General features: G+C 40.3%; 1 protein-coding gene across 2 annotated transcripts in view; it reads right to left on the reverse strand.

Annotated features, from left to right (window-relative positions):
• Nucleotides 1–11,453, reverse strand: part of MXI1 (MAX interactor 1, dimerization protein) — a 112,138-nt gene extending 100,685 nt beyond the window's left edge. For both annotated transcript variants that reach the window (XM_056804007.1, XM_001368583.5), the window contains exon 1: nucleotides 10,936–11,453. In XM_056804007.1, the coding sequence (XP_056659985.1) occupies nucleotides 10,936–11,197 (262 nt within the window). In that variant the 5' untranslated portion in view covers nucleotides 11,198–11,453. The remainder of the gene's footprint in view (nucleotides 1–10,935) is intronic.
• Between the last annotated feature and the right edge of the window lie 12,335 nt (nucleotides 11,454–23,788).

The following is a 23,788-nucleotide window of genomic DNA, read 5'->3' on the forward strand; positions in this document are numbered from 1 at the left end:
CCCCACCCCTAGTTCTTCTATATGAGCTACTGGCTCAAGCCAAAGGCCTGACAAAGCTGTGCTTCAGAAGACCAGACATAAGCCATCCCATGAGGTGTCTCATAGAGGCTGTACTGGTTGGTTGAGTTTACCAAAGGATGTTGGGCAGGGAATACCATCCATGCAAAGCAGCATGGAGGCGACTTCTTCCTCAAAGGGAAGGGACCACTTTGTCCTCAATTTCAATGCCTCAGGAAGCACACAATAGGTTTTGGCTGTCCTTTGTCAGGGAATGACTAGTAAGAAAACAGATTGGAACATATGCCAAGACCAATATGGCCTGGACAAAGGGGGACACACCCTACCTAAGTGGGGCCTCATTGGGGACTTTACAATTCCAGGTTTGGTTTCTGGCTTTCCTGCAGATTCTCTCCTCCCTCAGCTATCTTTCAGAGATTCAGTTTCTCCCCCTGAAAACTGAGAACAGGAAACATTTGCTAGGAATCTCTTTGGGGATTGACTACTGGGTGTATAAAAAAAATTCAATTTCAGCTTGTGAGAGAAAAAAAGAGAAATAAAAAGAAAATATCTAGGAAGGACAGGCTTACTTTAATACTTTCGATTTGTACCAATATTTGAAAACAAAGTTTAACATACTCATCACTAGATGGCCTACAGCAATAGTGCCAAACTCAAATAGAAATAGATCCTTTTAGGCACACAGTGACTTAGAAAAACACAGATTAACAGTATCTATGTTGTATCATAATTTTAATTTATTTTATTTAAAAATTTCCAGTTACATTAAAAACAAAACAAAACCCTTTCCTTCCATCTTAGAATTCATACCATGTATTGGTTCAGAGGCAGAGGAATAGTAAGGACTAGGCAATGAGGGTTGTGACTTGCCCAGTGTCACACAGCTAGGAAGTATCTAAGGTCAGATTTGAACCAGGCTCAACTCCAGACCTGGCTCTCTATCCATTGACTCACTAGCTGCCCTCTCCAATTACATTTTAACCTGGTTCAGGTCCCACTAAGGAGTTTTGTGGGTGGCTTGAAGCCCATGAGTATCAAGTTTTGCACCACTGCTCCAGAGAAAATCCTTACAACAACTCTTTGAAGCAGGTAATATAAGCATTAAGTTCTCTCTTTTACAGATGACTATAAGATCATAGATTTAGAATTGGAAAGGGCCTTAGAGGATATCAGCCTCAAACCGCTCATTTTACAGAGGGAGAAACTGAAGCTCAGAAACAACTCAAGGTGACATCGAGTGTCTTAGGCTGGGTTGGAACCTGTCATCCTGACTCCAAGTCAAGTGCCTTGTCCAGAGACCAAGGATGGGGCTCAGAGAAGTTAAGACTTACCTATTCACACAGCTAACAAGTGGCAGACCTGTGCCTCAAAACCTGGTCTCTTGAATCTAAGTTCAGGGATCTTTCCACCATATCATGAGATTTGTCTTATAAAGAACACTGAGTCTCACACGACAGGAAATAAAGGAAGCAATGTTGGCTTGGCCTGGAATGGACTCAGGGATCTCAGAGGGCAATGAAGGGATCTTATGTAGTCTAGGTCAATGACTGTACCCTCTCCTCCCACCCAGGAAAACAGAACTATTAAATGTCAGCCCTTATTTATATAGCTGCCTGCATAGAACATAAATCAGGATAGTCAAGTATTTATATTAAGTCTGAACATCATAGCAAAAGAGTAAAAAAAAAACAGAGGCTCAAATAATACAAGTTCTGCCTGTCCAATTCTTACTTTTTCTCACTGGCCCAGATGAAATGCCTACTCTCCCAAGAATCCTTTTCTAATCCCTCCTGCAGGAAATGATCTCTCCTTCCTCTGCCCTCCCATAACACTTTGTTTCTACCTCTTTTATGAACATTAATTTTCTCTTGTAGCATAGTTATTAGTAGGCAGGGACTAATCTTATCCGCCTTGGCATCCTCCAAACTGGCCCTTTTGAATGAACAAATAAATTAATATTAAATGTATGACTTCATGAAAATAATAACCTTTGAAAGTTTTCAAACTGGTTATTTTTTTACAACAGCATTTTTTTACCTTGCCATCTCTATTCTGATAAAAATGCTACTAAAACATATCTGTTTTTCCTAAACATGTATTGGAGTCAGCTATCAGGATTGCCCACAGGTTTACATGTGGTATGGTAAAATGAGTGTACTATGAAAAGAGTGCCACAAGGAAGCCACAAGATGAGTAACAGATAATAGAGATGGCTTGCTGCCACTTTGAACACCTTACAAGAATAAAGAATGGAACTGGATAAATGGCCAGGGATTATTCACAAATTATATAATTAAAAAAAAAAACAGAGAAAAACACTCCTCTGGAAAGATGTGGTCTTTATATTATTGATAATGATTGGAAACCAAGGCAAAATGATAGCTGGAGTGTCTCTTCCAAAAGGGGGCCCTATTTTTAAAAAACTGAACTAATAACCAAAAATCTCCTATAGGGAAGTCATCTTTTAGAAATCTTAGCATATCAGAGCTTCAAGGGCTCTCAGGGGTTCTCTACTTCAACCCACTGATTTTGGTTTTGGTTTTTTTCAAATAGCAAATTATTTAATTGAAACAGCAAATAACAACAGGGAAAACAATCAAACAATGGAATCATTCTTAGCCCACCTATACTCAAATTTTTGCAATCTCCTACAGATTCACATGCAAATGAGAAAAGGAATAGCTACCTAGAAATCTCACATTTAGAGATGAGGAGGTTGTTGCAATACCTCTGACACTTTTCTGGACCAGAGTTTCTTCAGATAATTAACTGTTGGTGTGTGTGCCACTTTTCCCTATCTCCCTACTCCCTTATTTTTACAGAAGAGGATTTGGCAGTCCAAAACAATTGTTCAAAGTCATACGGCTAGTTCATAGCAGGACCAAAAGCAGGAAACTTGTCTCCTGACTTCCAGTCTACTGTTCTTTCCACTACTATAGATTAGGGGAGAATCATTGACGTAAAATTATTTCTCATTTTACAGAAGCTTGAAACATTTACTTTATTATTCCTTTTGAGAGAGCTATTCTGATGAAGGTATAAATCTAAGTTGATTTATATAAACATCATCTCCCTCTCTTCATCAGCCCTCTCCCCAACAAAGAGCAAAACCTATTGTAAAGAGCAAAGTCTACCTGTAATTAGAAGTCTTCTTTTCACAAAAGAGGGGTTCAATTAAACAACCAGTGGGGGGGGGGAGTCAGGAAGCAATGCTAGATTTCCAAGTCCAAACTGGTGGCAAGTGGACAGTATTTTCAGCCGGGGGGATAAAGACAGCTGTCCTAGGCTTTAACACCTCTGGCCCAGGCTGAACCAAGGACAATCATTTCAGGGACAATCATTTCCATTAAGTCTTAACAAAGAAGCCAAGCAACAGGTGTCTGTCTGCACACAGGGATGGTCCATTTGCAAAATCTCAGCTTACTGAGAGCCTGACTCAAATGCCAGTGAGGTGCTTTCATCCAAATGTCAATGGGTGGTATAGTGAAGTCAAACTTTAGGAGACCTAGGTTCCAGTTCTCACTCAGACACTTTTCTGTGAGTTGGGTCACTTTCTGAGAGAAATGGCTAAGAAGATCTCTAATGTCCCTTTACTACCATTCTATATCTCTGAGTTCTCAGGAAACAGGATGCCAAAGAGCATGGTACCCCATTCCTCAATGCTGACTTAAATTCATCTTCCTAGAAATAAAAGTATTCAGATTTCCCTGATGCCACATGATTTCTAACTTATCTCAATCCTGGGCACCCATACATTTTAAAACACATTTTTAAAATGACATAGAATTAAAACTAAATTTGTTTTAGAAACTCAATGAGAAGTTCATTATAACCTCTGAAATAACCAGTTATTCCGGGGTCAGTGACTCTGGTTTAAGAATCACTGATTTGGGTATAATCGAGCTTTTACAAGAAGATACCAAGTGCCATATAGTATGTCTGCCCTTCCCCCCAGGATCCAGGTCCTGGAGTTCTGTCTCTGTCACAGATCTTTAATTTAGTTTCTGACTACAAGGGAAAATTCCCTAAGGAGCAGTTGAAAGAACTCTGGACTGAAGACATCTGGGTTCTAGTTCCAGTTTTGCTAATGGCTAGTTAAGTGACCAGGGGTAAATCACAATCTTTCTGGGTCTTGGTTTTCTCATTCATGAATGAAGGGGCTGGAATAGATGATTATTAAAGCCTTTTCCAGTTCTAAAGTTCTATGGTCCTATATGCCTCTGTTTTGAAAGGAGTTAGGGAGGGGAGTGGTTCAGAGATTCAGGCTAAGACAAGTCTTAGTCCACTTCAGCCTTCTGAAAATAGCTCTCTGCATTACTTAAGGAAAGTTCCCAATTCTTTTAACTCCAAAACCACAAAACCATGGTTCACCTCTCAGAAAGAGAGTCATTTGGAAGCCGAAGTTGTCAGGGGGGCCTAGGTGTGTGAGCTCTGACTTAGTGGTGGTATCATAGTGAAGATCAGGCCAGGCCAAACATGTGATCCTGCTCCAGAAACCCAGTTTAAATAAATATTTATCTAACTATATTTATAGAAAGTGGTGGTAGGGGATGGGGTAGGAGGGAACTAGAGGGGAGGAAGGGATCTACAGCAGAGGATATCACGACAGGCATGAAAATTACTGTGGCAAATTCATTTTTGCAGATCGGATGCTTAAAAAAACAAAAAGTAACCATCCACTTTTGACAGATTCATTAATTCAGTAAATATTTCTATTCATTGTTGATTCTCAATAAATCACTCATTTTCTCCATTTGGAGTATAATAGGGCTTGGATTGAATGGTTTCTATGACGCTTTTTAGTTCTAAAGTTCCATAACTCTTAAGGGGAAGTACCTTCTGATTAGGTGACCCATTCTCTCCCAGGAAAAATTCAGGAATCCTCCCTGCCAGGTGGCCTCAGATTCTGACCTAGAGGTTTCAAGTAACGAGAGACACGGGCTTCCAAACATGTCACCAAACCCCGGATTCCCTGCTAATAAAGTTGCCTCCCTGTAGAGTAACTCCACCCCCCACCTGAGGCAGGCTAAGCAGTAGTTCGGTTACTATTAATGCCATACTTCCCTCTAGTCTTCTTTAAATGGCTTCTACGTTTCACAGTCAGTCACTGTCACGCTGTGTGTTTCTCTAAGGGTTTGCAGCAGTTATAAAGAGAGACCTTTGATGGAAAAATCTGCAGGTGCACAGTTTAATAAATACCTCCTTTTCTTTCAAAATGAAGGGGAAAGTGACTGGTCTTATATTCATTGGACCTTTACCAGTGTCCCTTCCATAAAGCACCTTGTCTCTGGTACTTTGAGGTCTTAAATGCTGATTACATCTTCAAAGCCAGCTATTCAACTTTGACCAGGAGCCAACCCACTCTACTTGACACCAGCATTTATCAGGCAGGCTTGCAAAGATCAAAATCTATAGCTAAGAAAAATACCTAAATATAAGGCTCCTAAAGCAGTATTGGGCCTCCTAACTATGGAAGCAGGGAAAGCAGGGTTGCCACTGAAGAATTCTCATCACCAAACAAAAAATAATTCATGAAGGTGTTTTTTTTTTATTTTAAGGCAATTGGTTCAGGGAACTCAATGGCAGAAATGTGACCTGTTTTTAACATCAGCTGCCAAGAAAATCCTCAGTTTTAGGATAAGTGGACCCTGATTCCCACTCTGAAGTACTTGATCTTTTCTCATGGCTTCAACTATCAGGTGTATGCAGAAATGTTCTGGCTATAGCTCTCAAGTCCTGACCTCTGTATCTCAATCCAAGTTCATATCTCTTCCAGCTTAAGGGATAATTCTATCTTGTTTTCCCTGAGCCAGCTAAAGTTAAGTGTGGTGCAGAGCCCCATGCCCTAGCCTTGATCAGGGCTTCTGACTCTCTCCTAGGTGCCCTCCTGGTTCTGAACTTTGGATCTCAATTCTATTCTTGCCTGTGGTTAACCCTCACTTCCATTCAGATGAACATAACGCCTACTGTGGACCCAGCACTATGCTAGATGGGAGAGGAAATTTATTAAAACAAGAATACTGCTGTATATAATCTTTGCCTTAAGGAGTCCTGTGTAGGTGGGGAGACAAATAACACAAGGGTGAGGGAAACCATCAGAGAAAAGATAAATGCTAAATTATATGATACAAACTCTTAACTGCAGTTGTAGTTTGGAGAATGGAGGAATTAGTGTGGGCTGAAGGAGTCAGAAAAGGCTCTTGGAGAAGGTGGGTGGGTCTTGAGGTCCTGGAGGGATGTGGATAGCAGAAAGAAAGGTAAGAATGAGTAGATTAGGAGATAGCAAATAGACCTGTCTGGTGAATATGGATAATAAAATTAGAAAGATAGGATCGACTGAATAATATAGATCTCTTAGCATCATCTTCTCCTCCTTTCTTCTTCCTTCTCTTTCTTCCTTTGTCCTCTTCTTCTCTTCCTCCTTCCTTCTTTTTTCCTTCCTCCTTTCTCTCTTCTCTCCTCCTCCTCCTCTTTTTTCTCTTGTCCTTTCACTACTTGTGTAGTGTAAGCTATATGATATTTGAAACTGGACTGTCCAAGTTCAAATCTTGGGTCTTCCACTTACTGCTTCTGTGAGCTTAATATAAAGTCTTTTCTTCCTCAAAGTCTATGATCCCAAACCTCACCTAAGGCCACTAGATCTACTTTCACGTGTCTCCAGTCTCACCTGTTTGCCTCTAAATCATCTTTCTCAGGTTCATTTTTCTTTCTTCAGCATGTTACAGTCCCTCCAAGCCACCCTTTCTTTCAAACTAGACAAAACAAAGTCTTTGCAGCTGTCAACACCGATTTATCTACTGTTGTTTTGGTCTTCCCTGGATGTTAAAACTGCAGGTTAGTATCCTGTGTCAAACAAGGGTGTTACCCAAGATGATCCCTAAGGCTCAACATCCTCTGAGTCGCTCTCTTGGAATTCTAAGCCCTACACTGCCCCCCTAGGCTCTTTAACTGCGGTGGAAGACGATGGTTCTTTAAATAAGAAGAGAATATATATTCCTTTAATTTTCAATCACTGCATGCATTATACATCGACCTTTGATTGTAGCTCCGTCCTGTTAATTAATCTGTCCATAAGGGCAACGACAAATCAAGGAAAACTCCGATTTTGAAAAAGTCTGGGTCCCTTTTTGGGGAGCAAAGGAAGGCAAACTTTACACCGGCTTCCTTCCCCAAAGTCTTTATTTTCCATAGAAACACAGGGCCTCGCACGTAATAAGCGCTTGATAACTATTTGTTGATTTTATTTAACCACCTTAAACCACCACCAAAATCCCACCCTATCGACGGAATTTAGGTAACACCTCCAAAACTTCTGGAGCGCTCTAATTCTGCCCGGGTCTAGAATTCCGAGGACAGCTTTGGCTGCTATGCAAGCGCAAAGACAAACACTGCACCCATCCCCGTTTGTAAACAGGAGTAAAAGTAGCAAGATTGACCCCAGGGACTGCCGGATGTTTGGGAGATTCCCGTCTCGTGACACTTCCATTCCACTCCATGCAGAAATGGCATATATTGCAGGATACCGATTCTCTTGGCATCTTAATGAAGCCTAGCAGTCCTCCAGGAAAAAAAAAAAAAGATTCACGGTCGGTGTAGAGTCCCTTTAAGAAGAAGGTAGACATGCAGCTTAAGCACTACAATTCCCAGAGACTCCCAGTTTGGGCACCCGGTCCCACCCACCGACCTCTAAGCCCTAGCAACGCGTGACGTCAGGAGAGGCCAAAGTTGCCAATTGGCCAAAACACACAGCTAGGTCAAGTCCAGTCAGAGGAGAGAAGTTTGTCTCCATGTGGAAACCACGTGCCTCCAGCTGGGAGGGGAGAAGAGGGGAGAGGCGGAGAAACTGAGATCAAGTGACTTACAGGGGAGCGGGCTGTAATGCAGGCAGGGAGGTTATGCACCTGAGCCAGCAGCATTCTATGCAGTAATGTGACCTAAAAAAAAGACCATGCAAGAAACTGGCAAGGAGCTTAAAGAAAGAAAAACAACGGCGTTTTCTTTCCAGAAGTATCCCAAACCTGAACCCGGTGACACCCTTGGACCCTATCTAGACTTTAAAACTAATTTCCTTTCCCCCCTCTCACTTTTTGTAAATTAAGATGCTCTCTTTAATTCAATTCGTGCGCTGTAGCAAAACAAACAAGCAGCGCGGCTGTCTGCTGAGGATGGAGAGGGCTACCACGACCCTCCTCTACTGCTCGCTGTGTTTCGAGGCACACACCGGTGACGTGACGTTGGGCATTGTGTGAAGCGAGAGAAAAACAGCAGCCGAGGGCTGCGAAGACGATGTAGAAGAAAGGGCCTTGCATTTCTCTGGAGGAGAAAGGGGGCGGGGGAAGAGAAAGTAGGAAAGAATTCGGTGATATTTGCAGGGGATGATGGCAAGGAGCCCAGGGTAAAAACAAGAAGGGCATGCCACTCGGGTGGCGCTGGTCTGAGAGCGAGGAGGACGGAGAGACTTGGGATTATGTCATCCCCCACAGCACCAACAATGCGTGGGAGGCCGGGGGCGGAGGGAGGGGGGCCGAGAGAGTGGGGGAGGGAATGTGCGCCTCCAGCTCCTCAGCGTTTTCAGCAATCGAGCCCCGTTGCCTTTTATTCCTCCTCGCCACATTATTTCACGCTCTGCGCTCAGCACATCTGCGGAAATCAGGGTGCTGTTTGCAGCACGTCCTGTAAAGCAAAACAGCAGCAGCGAAAAGGGAGAGCGAGGTCTAAAAATATTCCAGCGGGGAGGAGGAGAAACAGGAGTGGGTTTCTAGTTCCGAGAGACAAGCTGAATACGTACATGAAGTTGACTTTGACCCAGGAAAGGAGGCTACTGCTGAGCTAAAGCCCTACTCTAAGGAGCTAGTCAGGTTTTGTTTAGTTTTGTTCCAACGACCTCCCCACCCAAACAAGAACACGAGGACTAGCTCAGCAGGGAGGAAACCTTTCCCTCCTCCTCCCCACTCCCCACTGGGCAACCCGGCTCGCTCGGCTTTTTGCCTACGTGACTTGCGGCCACGCCAAGGATGAGGGAAGCGGATAAACGAGAGGACGGCGAGATCCGGAGTCCTCCGTTCGTCCCCAGGGATTTAAAGGGTTGTGGGGAGAGAAGGAAGGAGGTTAACTTTAGAGGTGGTATAAGGAAAACTAAGAATTTCAACCCATTTCCAAGGTCCTTTCCATAAACACTTCCAAAGAACCGAAAGAATTAGCTTCGCCAACACGAAACAACTCTCGAGAAAGAAGACGCTGCGGAGTAGGGATCGAGAGACCCTCTAGGATGCCATCCCTCAAAACGCACTCCCTAAACGACCATAAAAATCCTAGCACACCCTCCCCCCTTCCCAATCCGCACACTCTCACTCTAGCTCTAGCTTTTCAGAAACTACAAGCCTAGCCAATGCATTCCCTACCTCACCACCATAAATAATCAAAAGAGACACGGTAACTTGGACATCAGAGCTTTTCTCCTTTACAACCTAAATACTAAGAGCGGTTTGTGAAGTAGGAAAAAAAAAAGCCCTCGCCAACCTCTGAAAGAAATAAAGAATTCGTATGATTTCTCGTGCTTTCACGTTGTTACTTTAACCTTGGAACTCGATGCGTTCGTTTAGTGGGGATATCTGTGTGTGTGTGATGTTGTTCTTGGTGTGTGGGAGTCAGTGTGTTGGGGGGGATGGTGAAGGGAGGGTTGCAAGATCTGACACGTTGCAACTGACCTTTTGTGTGTGTGTGTGTGTGTGTGTGTGTGTGTGTGTACACGTCTTGCATTGATCTTCCTACTTGTTCGGACAGATTAAATAGCCAGGGTTTTCTCTGTCTCTCTTTCCCCCTTCCCCCCTCCCTCTCATCTTTTATTGTCAATGACTCTGCTCGGAGCTGAGCTGTGGCAAACGCAACGCATGCACCCGTTAGGGATGGTTATTCTGCTGACTGAGAGGGGGTTGGTGGTCGTGAGCTGTACAGAGAGAAAGGCCAGGACCCTCAAAACCAAGGCCAGTAGACCGAATTTATTAGGAAGACTATTTACTTCCTTGTCTGCCCGGGCAGCTGAGTTGGGATACGTCGTCTGGAAAATAAATAAATAAACCCACCTCCATCAAAACAGCCCAAACCCTAGTCAACTATTATTTCCTGCAAGATCATAAAGTTTCTCTTTAGCATCGTCCCTTTGGCCAACTTCCTTACAGCACAAGACCATATTTTTTTTGAGTGGGGGTGGTAAGGAGACTCTTCATGCTAAACACCATAGGGCTTTTTTTGTTTGCTGTTTTGCTAGAGGTCGAGGATGGTGGTGGTGGTGGTGGTGGTGGTAGGGTTAAACACCATCGTGCACTTGTGCGGTCAGCAGCCCCCGATTGTGTCTCAGGACTTGGGTCTCGGGAGAACAGCGCTCACGGAAAAAGAAAAAAGAGACAGTGGAGACAGACAAGAGTGTGAGAGCCAGAGAAACCGAGCGAGAACGCGAGAATGAAAGAAAGCAAGGAAGAAAGAACAGGGTTTTGTTCTGGAATCCCCGTTCGCTACCCTCTGCTTCCAACTTTAGCCTGTTAATATACCCACCCCACCCACATCCAGACGATGGTAAAACAAATACCCGTCCAGCCAAGGAGACTGGAAAAAAAAAGACTAAAAACGACCTCGAGGACATCCTGCTTACTGCCAGGTTGTCAGCCAAACAACACTTTGCAGTTTTCTCCTCGGCCCTTCTCAGCCCCAGCAGACAGACACACAGAGACGCACACCCTCGCTTTCTCTCCCCCTCTCTTTGTTACATCTCTGTAAGCCCTGAGTGCCTGTCCCTTCCTCTGGTGTCAGTCGTTCACAGCTAGAAGCTGGGGGAGGGTTGGGAACGGGCAGCGGTTTGCTCGAGGGGCCAGGCGCAGACCGAGGAGGGCGAGAAAATGCCCCTCAAAGCCGCAAACTTACTTTTGTTCTCCTTCTCTATCTGCTCCAAGTAGCTGGCGGCCTCGAGCAGGATCTGCACATTCTGCAGGAAAGTGTTGATATGTTTTTCCACCGAGCTCTCGCTGGTGTTGAAGATGTCACTGAAGGGGCACCTGAGTTGGGCTGCCACGGGCGCCCCTGGTTGGGGCTGGGGTTGAGGCTGAGTCTGGGGCTCAGAAGAGGCGGCCGGCCCATCCTCCTCCCCGCATCTCGCCTCTTTCCTTGGCCTGCCGCGTTTGCCCATGGTTGGGGGGGGGGGGGGGATCTCCGGGCTCCTGCTTCGGACGCTCCGGGAGGAGGCTTGTTGCTGCCAAGTGCAGGGCAGGATCTGGGGAGAAGAAAATGCGGCCGCAAAGAGTGTCTCGCAGACTTTCCGAGCCTCTCCTGGTTGCAGTTGTGTATGTCTGCGTGCGTGTGTGTATGTGTGCGTGTGTGTGCGCGCGCGTGTGTGCGTGTGTGTGTATGTGTGTGTGTATGAGAGATTGAATGAACCTACAGGACGACTGAGGCTCTCTGGCTGCTGGGTCCTAGTGCGAGCCATGTACATCCATCTGACCAGTCTGGATAAAAGGTGGGGAAAAGAGCTCTAGATTGGACCCCCCCCCCCACATCCGCCCCCCACCCCCCAGCTCCCTTCTCTGGATCCTTTCTCAGTTCCGTTCTCAACCTGCTTCTCTTCAGTCCTTCACGGAAATTCACTGCATTTGACATGAGCTGGAAAAATCCATACGGCTACTGTTTGTGTACACCTGCACAAACAACTCACCGCAGTCTGTGGAATTGGGCAGAATTAAAACCATCCTAGGTAATAGAGAACTACTTTCCCCACTTCCCCGCCTCCTTCCTTTCTCTCCACCGAATTCTATCCCAAGGCTGTCTAGGTCACAATTCCCTCAGCAGACATCTCCATCTCTTCCCTCCCCCACCCCCCTCCCCTCAAGCTTTCAGTCCAGGAGAAATAGCAAAGGTTAGTTTCGGAGAAGTTGGATTTGCTTTCTTCTTCCTATAAATGCAAAGTTATCTTCTGATCTTGGGAGGTGAGGGTGGGTAAGAGTATTTCTCGTATTCCTCCTACTTCTGTCATTCCTAGCCCTGTTGTGCAAAGATCATCTCCGGGATTCCCTACTGTCACACAATCATAGAATCTCAGAGTTGGAAGAGCCCTCTTAGAGGTCATCTAGTTCAATCTGCCACCTAGCATCCATGCCTGGTGGTCATCCAGACTGCCTGAAACCAACATGGATACACGTGCCCTTCCAATTGCATTGTAGTTATTTTATACAAGATTTCTCCCCCCTTTCTCTGCGTTTCCCGCCCCCTCCCCCATATAAAAGCTTTGAGACTAGGCTTTCTTTCTTTCCTTCCTTCCTTCCTTCCTTCCTTCCTTCCTTCCTTCCTTCCTTCCTTCCTTCCTTCCTTCCTTCCTTCCTTCCTTCCTTCCTTCCTTCCTTCCTTCCTTCCTTCCTTCCTTCCTTTTCTATTTTGTCTTTTTAACTTCACCACCTACTACAGTGCCTGAAACATAGTGGGCACTTTAAAATGATTGTTAAATAAAGTTAAGGAGGTAACTTTTTTCAACACTAATGGGAATAGCAGTCTAACCTTCCCTTCTCTGTCCTATCAGTGTTTTTTCCTTCTTCAGATTTTCATGCTTTAACTAATCTGTGTAAATGTTGTAGTCCCCAGGATAAATTACTAAGAATAGGACTGTTTTTTTTTGTTTTGTTTTTTTAGTTTGACTTTGAACTCTCCTCACCTAACACAGTTCCTTGAACATAGTAGGTACTTAATAAATTTTTGTTTAATTGACATATTGTTTCTGAGGATCACTTTCCCAATTCTTACTGCTATTTGAATGGAATGAAAGTTTTCAGTACCTCTACTTGTGAGAAAGTTCATCCTTATACTGATCTGAAACCAGACTCCCTGTAAGTTCCTAATGCTGTCCTCTGGAACCACAAATAAGTGGACTTCCTTTTCCATGTGACAGCCCATTAAATATTTGAAAACACCTCTTCTGTCCTTTCTAACCTTTCTTTTTTCCAAGTTAAGCATTCACTACATTGCCAACTAGTCCCCATGGAATGGTTTCCAATGTTCTCCTCTTTGTAGCCAACCTAGTATAACTACATGCTCTTCATCTAGCTTGTCATTTGGGGGTGATGGTAGGAAAGTGAGGGAAAGGATCTGGACTCATGTAGAGTCCAGTGTAGAGAACTTCTGATGTGGAAATTTCATCTACTGGATTATGAAGAGCTAGTTTGTAACTTAGAGGTAAAAAAAAAAATCCAGAGAGTACTGAGATATAAACTACCTTGCCCTCAATCACTTAGCTAGGATATGTCAGGTAGGCATTTAAAGCCAGGTCCCTTTGACTCCAAGGCAGGCCCTCTAGCTTTTTATCTAACTTTTTTTTAGGATGAATCCATGATTTTATTGGTATATGGAACTTCCAGTAAGGAAACACTTTCTTTTTGCAAATCAACATGGGTGGGGATAGGATTTGAAGCCAGGAGGTCTTTCAGAATTCAAGTCTAGGTTTCTATGGCATATTATTTCTCAATATCCCTTCTAAAATATGTCTTTCCTTACTTTAAAATTGAAGATCTTTGGCATCTAGGTGACGCACCAGACTTGGAGTCAGGAGGACTTGGGTTCAAATTTGACCTCCGACACTTCCTAGCTATGTGCCTAGGTAAGTCACTTAACCCCCACTGACTAGCCCTTGCTCTTCTGTCTTAGAGTTGTTACTAATACAGAAAGTAAGGTTTAAAAAAAAAAAGGAAGTTTTTGGGGTTGGGTAAAAAGAACATAAAGATTATGGAGCTTGAAGGGAAATTTGAGAGACACCATAAGCACTTAATCCATTCCTACCTTCACCCTCCTAACCCTTAGTGCTTCCTTAAATTATTATGTTTTTACTAATCTGTATAAATGTTGTAGCTCTAGTATAATATACTGAGGGCAAGGACTATTTTTCATTTTGTGTGTGTATCACTCCTCTACTAATGGGATTGTTTTGTTTTCTGAATTAATGGCAATAATCAAGCTAACAAATGTATTAAATTCCAGGGCAGGTAACCCTCAAATAAAATACATTTAAGGGGGAAAATTGTATCGACACCAAAGACAAAATGTATATAACAAGGTAACAAACATTAAAAAGGCACCATTTGAAGAGTGCAACAATGCATAAAACACAAAAGGTAGCTTTTCAACAGTTTGTACAACCTCGAAGTAAAGGATACATTTAAAAAATACATTAAAAATACATAAAGGTAGAAGATTATAACATTAATGACAAACTAATTAACTCAACAGATTAAGGCAAGTTATTTGCAGGAGTAATCTGCCCAAGTCCTGTCAAATTTCCCTTTAAAACAAAACTGTGCCCATCTAGTGCAACATGTTAAGAAGCCAGTGGCCACATAGAGCTAAGGAATTGGATGGTAGGGTAGGGGGGAGATGGCAATGATTTTGGGAAGGAATTCCTTTAAAAAAAGATTATATTTATCAGGAATGAACTGCAGCAATTGCTAAGTAGCATTCTTTGGAAATTTGCAAAATTTGTTGTGTTTTTTTTTCTTTTTCTGATGAATTTTATTTTTTCTTCATAGGCAGGGGAATGAGGGGAGTGAGAATATCATCTATGGAGTAGAGGGTGGGATTTAGACAAAGAGAGGCAGGATCCAAGTTTTTCTGAGCCTAAGTAGAAGATAGAATGGAGGTGATGATCTAGATTGGCTTGGAGGAAAAACTTGCTTTTGCTTCAGTGATCTTATGAATACAGTCCATGGAAATGTAGATTATATGTGTGCAAATATACATCATGTTAGTGTGTACTTCCACAATAAACCTTCAAGTTTCTTTGTTGTTATTTTTTCTCCTCTTTGTTGTTTTAAAACTATTCCTCCCCATTTCTCAAAGGTTTGAGGGATAGAGCGGGCCTAGTCGGAATCTGTGAGCCAGGCCACAGATCTGACCAAGGCCAAGAGAAACAAGGACTACTAGAAATTTACAAAATGTGCTGATTTGCAGTCTCCCATAGTTAGCCAAAGCTTAGTCTTCAAAATTATTCCCATGGAAAAATGATACTATTGGTGCCAAATCAAGTCTTCCAGCTTTATCCCATCATCTGAGTATTGCTTTTTGTTATTCTGTAAGTTTGTAGCCTGGAACTGTGGCACCATAAGAGACACCATAGGGGTAAGAGAAATGTCTATTTGTATTTCAAAGCCCAACTCTGTTATGCTTAGTTCTATTGAATATATTCATTTTTTTGGAATCCACATGCAGGGTGACTAACATGCTAAGGTATCTTGCAGCCTTTTTTGTTTTTCTTTCCCCCCTCTCAAAGCCCATCACGTGTTAAATGATATTAACATTGCATGGATATTCTCCTTTTCCTCAATAAAAGATTCTTTTAATGAAATCAGTTTAGATATTGGAAGTGCTGCTAAGTGAATGGCTCACTGGTTAGATAACAGGATGTTGGGTTAGGGTCTTTCATCCCATTCCTCTTTGCTCTGTTTTTTTTGGATGTAGTTTTTGAAGCACTCTGAACCTTGGTTTCATAAACTGAATTTAGAACTAAACAGACCATTTGGGGAATGGATAGGAATTTCTGTAAAAGGGAGAAGGGACATAGGAGAAAACTAGGGGAGGATGAGAAATTGACCTGATAAAAAAGAACTACTTGAAAACACTTGAACTATTTGAAAGGAAAGTCTTGATGGAAAAGCACAGTGTGCCTAGTTGCAGATGCTCCCTAAGGGAGCAGAGCTGGTTTCTGATGCTTGCTTAGCTTGGTTTGTTTCCCCAGCCTTTTCCCCCTTTGTTTGCCTTCTTTGCTTTCTTGGTAATATTTTTTCATCTACCTTGTTTGCATATTAAAGCAAGATTGTTCACTGTTTTATTTCTCTCCTCTTTCCCCCCTAGTAATTCTATGCTCACACATCAAAGGAGTTGTTTTGCCTGTAATTATGCCTTTATGTATATAGAGGCAGGTTAATTACTGAAAAGGAGATAGGAGAGTTTCCACCGAGACCTCTCCTTCTTGCATTCAGATGGGATACAGGTCATCTGCTTAGTTCTGGTACGATACTTTTTGACTTTCCTGGGCTCCCTAACTGATCTTGCTTCTTCCTCCTTCTACATGTACCTCTCTCTCTCTCTCCTCTCTCTCTCTCTCTCTCTCTCTCTCTCTCTCTCTCTCTCTCTCTCTCTCCCTCTTCCCCTATCCATTCTTTCCTTCCTTCCTTCCTTCCTTCCTTCCTTCCTTCCTTCCTTCCTTCCTTCCTTCCTTCCTTCCTTCCTTCTTCCTTCCTTCCTTCCTTCCTTCCTTCCTTCTTCCTTCCTCCTCCCCTCTTTCCCTCTCTCTCTTTCTTTCCCTCTCTCTCTCTTTCTTTCTTTTTTGCCTTCTTTCTTTCTTTCTTTCTTTCTTTCTTTCTTTCTTTCTTTCTTTCTTCTTTCTTTTCTTTCTTTCTTTCTTTCTTGTCTTTCTTTCTTTCTTTCTTTCTTTCTTTCTTTCTTTCTTTCTTTCCTTCTTTCTTTCTTTCTTTCTTTCTTTCTTTCTTTCTTTCTTTCTTTCTTTCTTTCTTTCTTTCTTTCTTTCTTTCTTTCTTTCTTTCTTTCTTTCTTTCTTTCTTTCTTTCTTTCTTTCTTTCTTTCTTTCTTTCTTCCTTCCTTCCTTCCTTCCTTCCTTCCTTCCTTTCTTTCTAAATGCCTTTCCACCTTGGACCAGGTTGATCTGGACTCTGCCCTATACTCTTCACTGTTGCTTGGCAAATGTTAGGGAAAAAATGTTATTTCCCCTGACTCACTAAAGCATTATTAACCAAACTTCTCCTGGACACTTGCTTTGGGAGGAAACCCTCCAATAAACCAAGACATTTCCTCACTTCTCTAGGATTGCAAGCATTAGTGAATCTCCTTGTGGTCCTATTTAAAGGTTTCATTGTTATTAGGCAAGAAATATATCCAAGTATATCCTACAATGGAATTTTCAGGACTAAAAGATCCTCCCAGAATTCCTAATAATGCTAGCTATATTAGCTTTGATTCTTTATGTAACTAAAACCATATACCTTTCCACTCAGATCCCTTCCCTGGACAATGTATGAGGAATATAAAGGAGTAAAGAGAACAAAGAGTCTCTGCTTTAACAAAAGAAGTTCATTTTTTGTTTTCTGTTCATGAGTGCTTTGATTCCTCCAATCCTAGAATTCCAGAGTCAAAAGAGATCCCAGAGATCATCTCATCTAAATTTTACTTGAAGTTTCTACAGTTATCCAAACAAGTGGTAGCCCAGCTGCTATCTGAACACTTCGGGTGACAGTGAACTACTTATAACAAAGTTGGAGGGGACCTCAGAAGTCATTCATTTCAAATGCTTGAGCAGAAATCCTTTCTTCCCAACAAATCACCATCCAATCTTTGTTTAAATGCCCTCAGTGATAAGGAATCCACTGAGGCAGCCCATTCTGCATTTGGACAGCTCCGATTGTTAGGAAGCTCTTTCTCATTCTTGAAATGTGCCTTTCTATAAGTGCCATTATTTATCCTAGTTTTGCTCTCTGGAACTGTGCAAAACAAGTCTAATCCTTTTTCCATATGATAGGGCCCCTCATATCTTACTTACAAGATACCTGTTCCCTTCCCCTCCCCAGCCAAATCTTCCTTTCCTTAACCTAAATATTCTCAGTTTCTTCAGTGCTCTTGTCTGCCTCCCCACCCTCTCATCTTTTTTTGGTTAAGGTTTAAAAATGTAACTTCTAAAAACAGGATAACTAATTTTATATTTATTTTTGTGCTTGCTTTTTCTAAAATAAATCTGTATTAAGGCTTTTGTTTTTACATTGCCTATATTTCCCTCTTTAATTCTTTACCCAACCCATTCTAGAGATCCATCCCTTAAAATCATGACTAGAGAACAGGACAATGATGACTCAGTCCTGGAAGCAGGTTCTTTAAATCTCTAAATGGCTTTATAGACTCTGGAGATCCTTATCCCAAATCCCAGGTACACTGATAAATCAGATCTCCATAGCATGGCTAATTACATTCCTCCCTCTGGGATTTTAGGGGTACATTTGTGGGGGAGTAGGGTTCTTCTAATGCTGTCAGCTTAAGCAACTATTCTAGAGTTTCCTCCCAACATCAGTAATTAGTGATTATTGCTACATTAGCCAATTGGCGGCAATTAACTTTTACAAAAGCTATTTACTAAAAACTTATGGAAATATATTTAATATGATAAAACATGTATAATCTAGATTGAATCTCTTGCCAACACTGAGAGGAGAAAGGGAAAGGAGGGAGGGAAGACAAGTTCGATCATATAACTTAGAAAAACTTGTGTGGAAATTTGTCATTATATGTAATTGGTAAAAAAATTAAAAATTAAATTTAAATTTAAAAATATAGCAAGAACCAAAGCATAAAATCATTCCCCTAAAATAAGTGATGCACTCCTCCCTGCACCTCAGTCCCTGGGGAGAGTGTATACAAACTTAAAGTGGTTGCTACAAACATTTCCATCATCAAGTTCACTTCTGGGTGAAGTCCAAGCCAGTGGATGAGTCATTCTTTTGCTGAAAGTAGTATCATTTGATTTACGGCTGGACTGGATCCTGCAGGTCACCCTTTGGTGCTATGCTCCTCATTGGACTCAGTGCCAGGAAATTCTGGTATGGACTTCTACATCTAGACTTTTGGTGTCTTTTCTCATTTCTTAGGATCTCTCAAGACCCTGTACCAATAGAAAGGAGACACAAATAGGAGGAGGCCCTGTCCTAGATGCAGTCTTGTTTAGGAGGCCACACATTTAATTGCAAGCCCAGAGATTTGGTGGAAGAGGGAAAGGCTTCACTACTAAATCTCTAGATTGGAGAATCATTTTCCTTGTGGCTAGCAGGAAGGAAAGATATTTCATTGAAGAAATAGTGATTTTTGCATTCATATTTAGTTTTGGCTTTACTCCATTATTCAGTAAGCAGACAGGAAGGAAATAGTTACCTAGGACATGCTCTGAATGGAGGAGTCAGCCTCCCTCCCCCTCTCCCCCCAATTAAATGTCATAACAGATTTCCAAAAGGAAGTCCTTCGAGGCTCCATATGGGCTGGCATCGGGCAAAACTGGAAACCTAAATGGTCTGTCCCCCTGTAAAAGAAGAAAAAAAGGGAAACAATTCAATATAACTAGTCTACATACTGAAAAAGTATGACTTTTTAATGCAGTGGTCCATACCCAAGGTCTTCCACCTCTACAAGGAAGGAAGGTAAGGTATTTTCTTATACCTCTTCTTAGGGGCCAAGCTTCATTATTACAATTTCACAATGATCAGTTTCAGTTGTTTTGTTATTATTGCTCTTGCCATTTAAATTGTTGTACTCATTGTGTATATTATTTTCCTGGATCTACTCACTTCACCTTTCATCAATTTACTTAAGTCTTTCCATGTTTTTCTGTATTCTTCATATTAATCTTTTCCTACATTCCTGTGCCAAATTTTTTCCTAGCTATTCCCTAACTGACAGGCATTTATCTCCTTCATTCATTCATTTGTTCATTCGTTCCTTCCTCTATTTCTCCCTCTCTTTCTCTTTTTTTAGCAAACTACAAATAAAACAAGTATTTCCATCTAACATTTGAAGAATGAGAGAATATACGTGAATCTGTTATATAAAGTTTGTTTTTATTTTTAAAGTATGTAATAAATTTAAAATGAAACTCTGAAAACTGTCATGCTTATTTTTAAGATTCCTTTTGGTCTACCTTCTTTTCTCTTCATTTGGGGGGAAGAGAGCTTTCCTACTCTTGACTCTTCTCTTTCATATACCTCCATCTCTTCCATTAACAAAAAGGGAAACCAAAACCTATATAACAAATATGCATTGTCAAGCAAAACAAATTCCCATATTGGCCATGTCCAAATATGTGTCATCTTACAGCTTTAGTAAGTAACCTTTCTGTTGGAAATGGAGAGCTTGCTTTATTATCAGTACTCTGTAATCATAGTTGGTCGTTACATACAATAGAATTCTAAAGTATTTCCAAGTTGTTGTTTTTAAAATTCTTGGAGTTACAATATAAATTGTTCCCACCATTCAGCTAACTTTATTTGCCATCTACTCATATGAGACTTCCCAGTTTCCTTGAACTATTTATTTCATCACTGGAAAAACAAAACAAAAGAACAAAGTAGTAATATTCTATTTTGTTCACATACCATAATTTTTTCAGCTATTTCAGCATGCTTTTATTTCCAGTCCTTTGCAATTACAAAAAGAGATACTTTTGTATCTAAGGGGTCATTTTCATTTTTTTCAGGTTCTTTAAGGTTATCTGAAAAAAAGGGTAAGCATGGTTTAGTGAGTTTTTAGGAATAATTCCAAATTTCTTTTTAGGAAGACTGGACCAACTTATAACTTCACCAAACATTTATTAATAATCCTGGAACAGTGTCTGGCACATAGTAAGTGTTTAATAAATGCTTATTGTTGGGTTATTTTCCTTGATATTCAAGATCTTTTGGCCCTCCAAATAAATTTGGTTATATTATTGTTGTTGTTTTTTAACTATTTGGTTTTCTTTGAATGGAATAGCATAAATTTGTAAACTAACACCAATAGCATTATAATTTTTTATTATATTGGCATGCCCCAGTCATGAACACTGAATATTTTTCCAGTGATTTAAATTATTCTTTATTTCTTCAAGAAGTATTTTGTAATTGTAACAATTGAACTTTGGTAGATTAACTCCTAGATATTTTATGCAATTTTTTTTTGCTTATTTTGAATGGAATTTCCCATTCTATTATTGCCTCCTGGATTTTGTTATTACTATATTCAAGTGCTATTGACTTTTGTGGGTTTATTTTGTAGTTTCCTGAAGCTATTGTTTCAATTTGTTTCTTTGGTGATTCCCTAAGATATCCCAAGTAAATTATCAAGTCATCAACAAATGGGGATAATTTTGTACCCTCTTTTTCTTACCATTATGCTTTTAATTCATTCTTTTGCATTATTGGTATTTCTAGAACCATGTCAAATAATAGTGGTGAAATGAAGCACATTCTTTTTTTCCACCTGAATCTATTTGAGAAGCTTATAGTGTTACCCTCTTGTGCAACATACTGCTTTTGGTTTTAGATCATTATATTTAATATTAAGAAGATCTGGGGGCAGCTAGTGGCTCAATGGATTGGGAGCCAGACCTACAGACAGAAGGTTTTAGGTTTAAATCTGGCCTCAGATACTTCCTACTGTGTGACCCTGGGCAAGTCACTTAACCCCCACTGCCTAGCCATTGCTACTCTTCTGCCTTGGAATCAATATACAGTATTGATGGTAAGGCAGAAGATGAGGATTAAAAAAAAATATCCCTCTATTCTTTGTAGGGCTTTCAGCATAAATAAGAGTTGTATTTCATTAAAAAAATTTTTTCTGAATCTATTAATATAACCATGTAGTTTTGGAGCTTTTAAAAATTTTAATATGTTATTATATAAATTGCCTTTTTTACCTAATGTTGAACTCTTACCTCTCTGGAATGAAGTCAATTTGATCATAGTTTGATTAAAACAAATAAATAAATGACTGTAACCTTTTCATAAAGGTTTTACATAAAATTCTTGATACCATATTCATTAATGATATTCGTATATAATTCTCTTTTGGGCAGTGAGGTGGCTCAAATTGTGCTTCATACATTTACTGGCTATATGACAATGAGCAACTTACAACCCTGTTTCCTTAGTTCTTTATCTGTAAAATGAGAGGCAAATGGCAAATCATCTAGTATCTTTGCCATGAAAACCTCAAAAGGGGTCACAAAAAGTCAGACATAACTAAAAAAATGAACAAAAATATTCTCTTTCTTTTTTTTATATTTAGGTGTCTGGGATATTCTTGCCTCACAAAAGGCGTTTGGTAGAATGCATTCTGCCTCTATTTTAGGGAAATAATTTGAGTTATTTGGACACTCTTAAAAGAGACAAAATTCTCATATAAACACATCTGGATCAAGGCTTTTTCCTCTTCTAGTTCCCTTAAAGCTAGTTCAATTTCTTTTTCCAGTACTGGATTATTTAAGATCTCTTTTTGGTATTCTATTAATTTGGGTATTTTATATTTTTGTAGATAATATTTTATTTCTTTTGAATTTTCCATTTTGTGGGCATATAATTTCACTTCTTTTGGGTTAGTTTTTATTTTGCCTCATCAATTTTGAATTTGGTTAATTTGTGTTCCTTCTTTAATCAAGTTAAGGGTTTAAGAACTCTGTTAGCATTTTATTTTTATTTTTTAACCTTTACTTCCATTTTAAAATCAATACTATGTATTGGTTCCAAGGAAGAAGAGAATTAAAGGCTAGGCATGAGGGTTAAGTGACTTGCCCAGGGTCACACAGCTAGGAAGTATTTGAGGTAAGGTGTGAACTTGGGACCTCCTATCTCTGGGTCTGGCTTTCAATCCACTGAGCCACTTTTAGCTGCTCCCAGTTTATTAGCTTTTTCAAAGAACCATCTTTTAGTTTTGTTTATAACTTCTATGGATTTTTGTTTATTTTATCAACTTCCCTGATTTTTAAAGATTTCTGGTTTTTAAAAACTTATTTTGAGTTTATTTGTCGGTTTTCTAACTTTTAAATTGCACATTCAATTTATTAATGTCTTTTTCTGTTTTGTTAGTGAATTTTTAGGTACATAATTTTTTCTAAGGACTCCTTTAACTGAATCTCAGAAATTCTGCATCTCATTATTGTCTTTCACATAATTATCACTTGTTTTTATAATTTGTTTGTTGACCCCTCATTATTTAAGATTTAATTATTAAATCCTCATTTAGGTAGGTTTCTTTTGCTTGAGTTTTCTCAGTTATTCTTTTTATTGTGTAAAGGTCTATAAGGGATGTATTTGGTATTTCTGCTTTTTAAAAATTTATTGGCAACTTTTTTGAGTACTACTATATACCACGCAGAGCTGAGAAGCATCCATTTATCCATCTCTCTCTCTATCCCACCATCCCATGTGTGCCAGTGGATAAGTGTGTGTATGTATATTTGTGTATATTCCTTAGTTTCATTTAGAAAGTATCACAAATATTTTGGCTCCTATTCACCAAATATTTCAGGTCTATATTTCTCTTATTATATTTATCTAGCTCTGAGGAAAGGACATGAAAGTTTCCTACTAGTGTTACTCTCCAAGTCTTTTTTGCATTTTAATTTTTCCTTTTATGAATTTAGATACCATGCCATTTGATGCATATATACTTAATATCAACAATAATTTATTATCTCTTATTCATTTAAACACAGTATTCAATTTCCTTATTTATAGCCATTGAACTTTGAATTTTTGGTCTTGCCTTTTCTGATAGCATGATTTTAAGTGAAGTTTTCAGATTCTTTTAATGTATAGAAAATTTGTTTTGGCCTCCCATGCAAAATTAATACAGAATTGAGATTTTTTTTTTTGAGAAATGTTCCTCTTTTGGCCCCAAGAACAGTTTGATTAAAAAAAAAAAACCTACCAAATTGTCTCTCCCTCAGGCTATGAAACTGGGTTGAGACCTTCTTTCTTTTGTCTAGATATAAAAACTGGCAGATGGTGACCTACTCCTTATTTATCAGTAAACAAGGGCTTGATTAAGTAATGAAGTGGCTAGACAGCCTCCATGTTAGGAGGAAATATAAAGCTGCATGGCAGGGAGCAAGAGGGCCTCTTGGCATCAGGAAGATCCCCCAGTTCCTGGGAGGAAGTCTTTTGAGTTTCAATGAGCACCGTCTTAGGATGTCCTGGAGAGGGACTAGGTGATAACGTCAGAA

Source organism: Monodelphis domestica, chromosome 1 (assembly GCF_027887165.1).
Source record: "Monodelphis domestica isolate mMonDom1 chromosome 1, mMonDom1.pri, whole genome shotgun sequence".
In the NCBI taxonomy this organism is placed as follows: Eukaryota; Metazoa; Chordata; class Mammalia; order Didelphimorphia; family Didelphidae; genus Monodelphis; species Monodelphis domestica.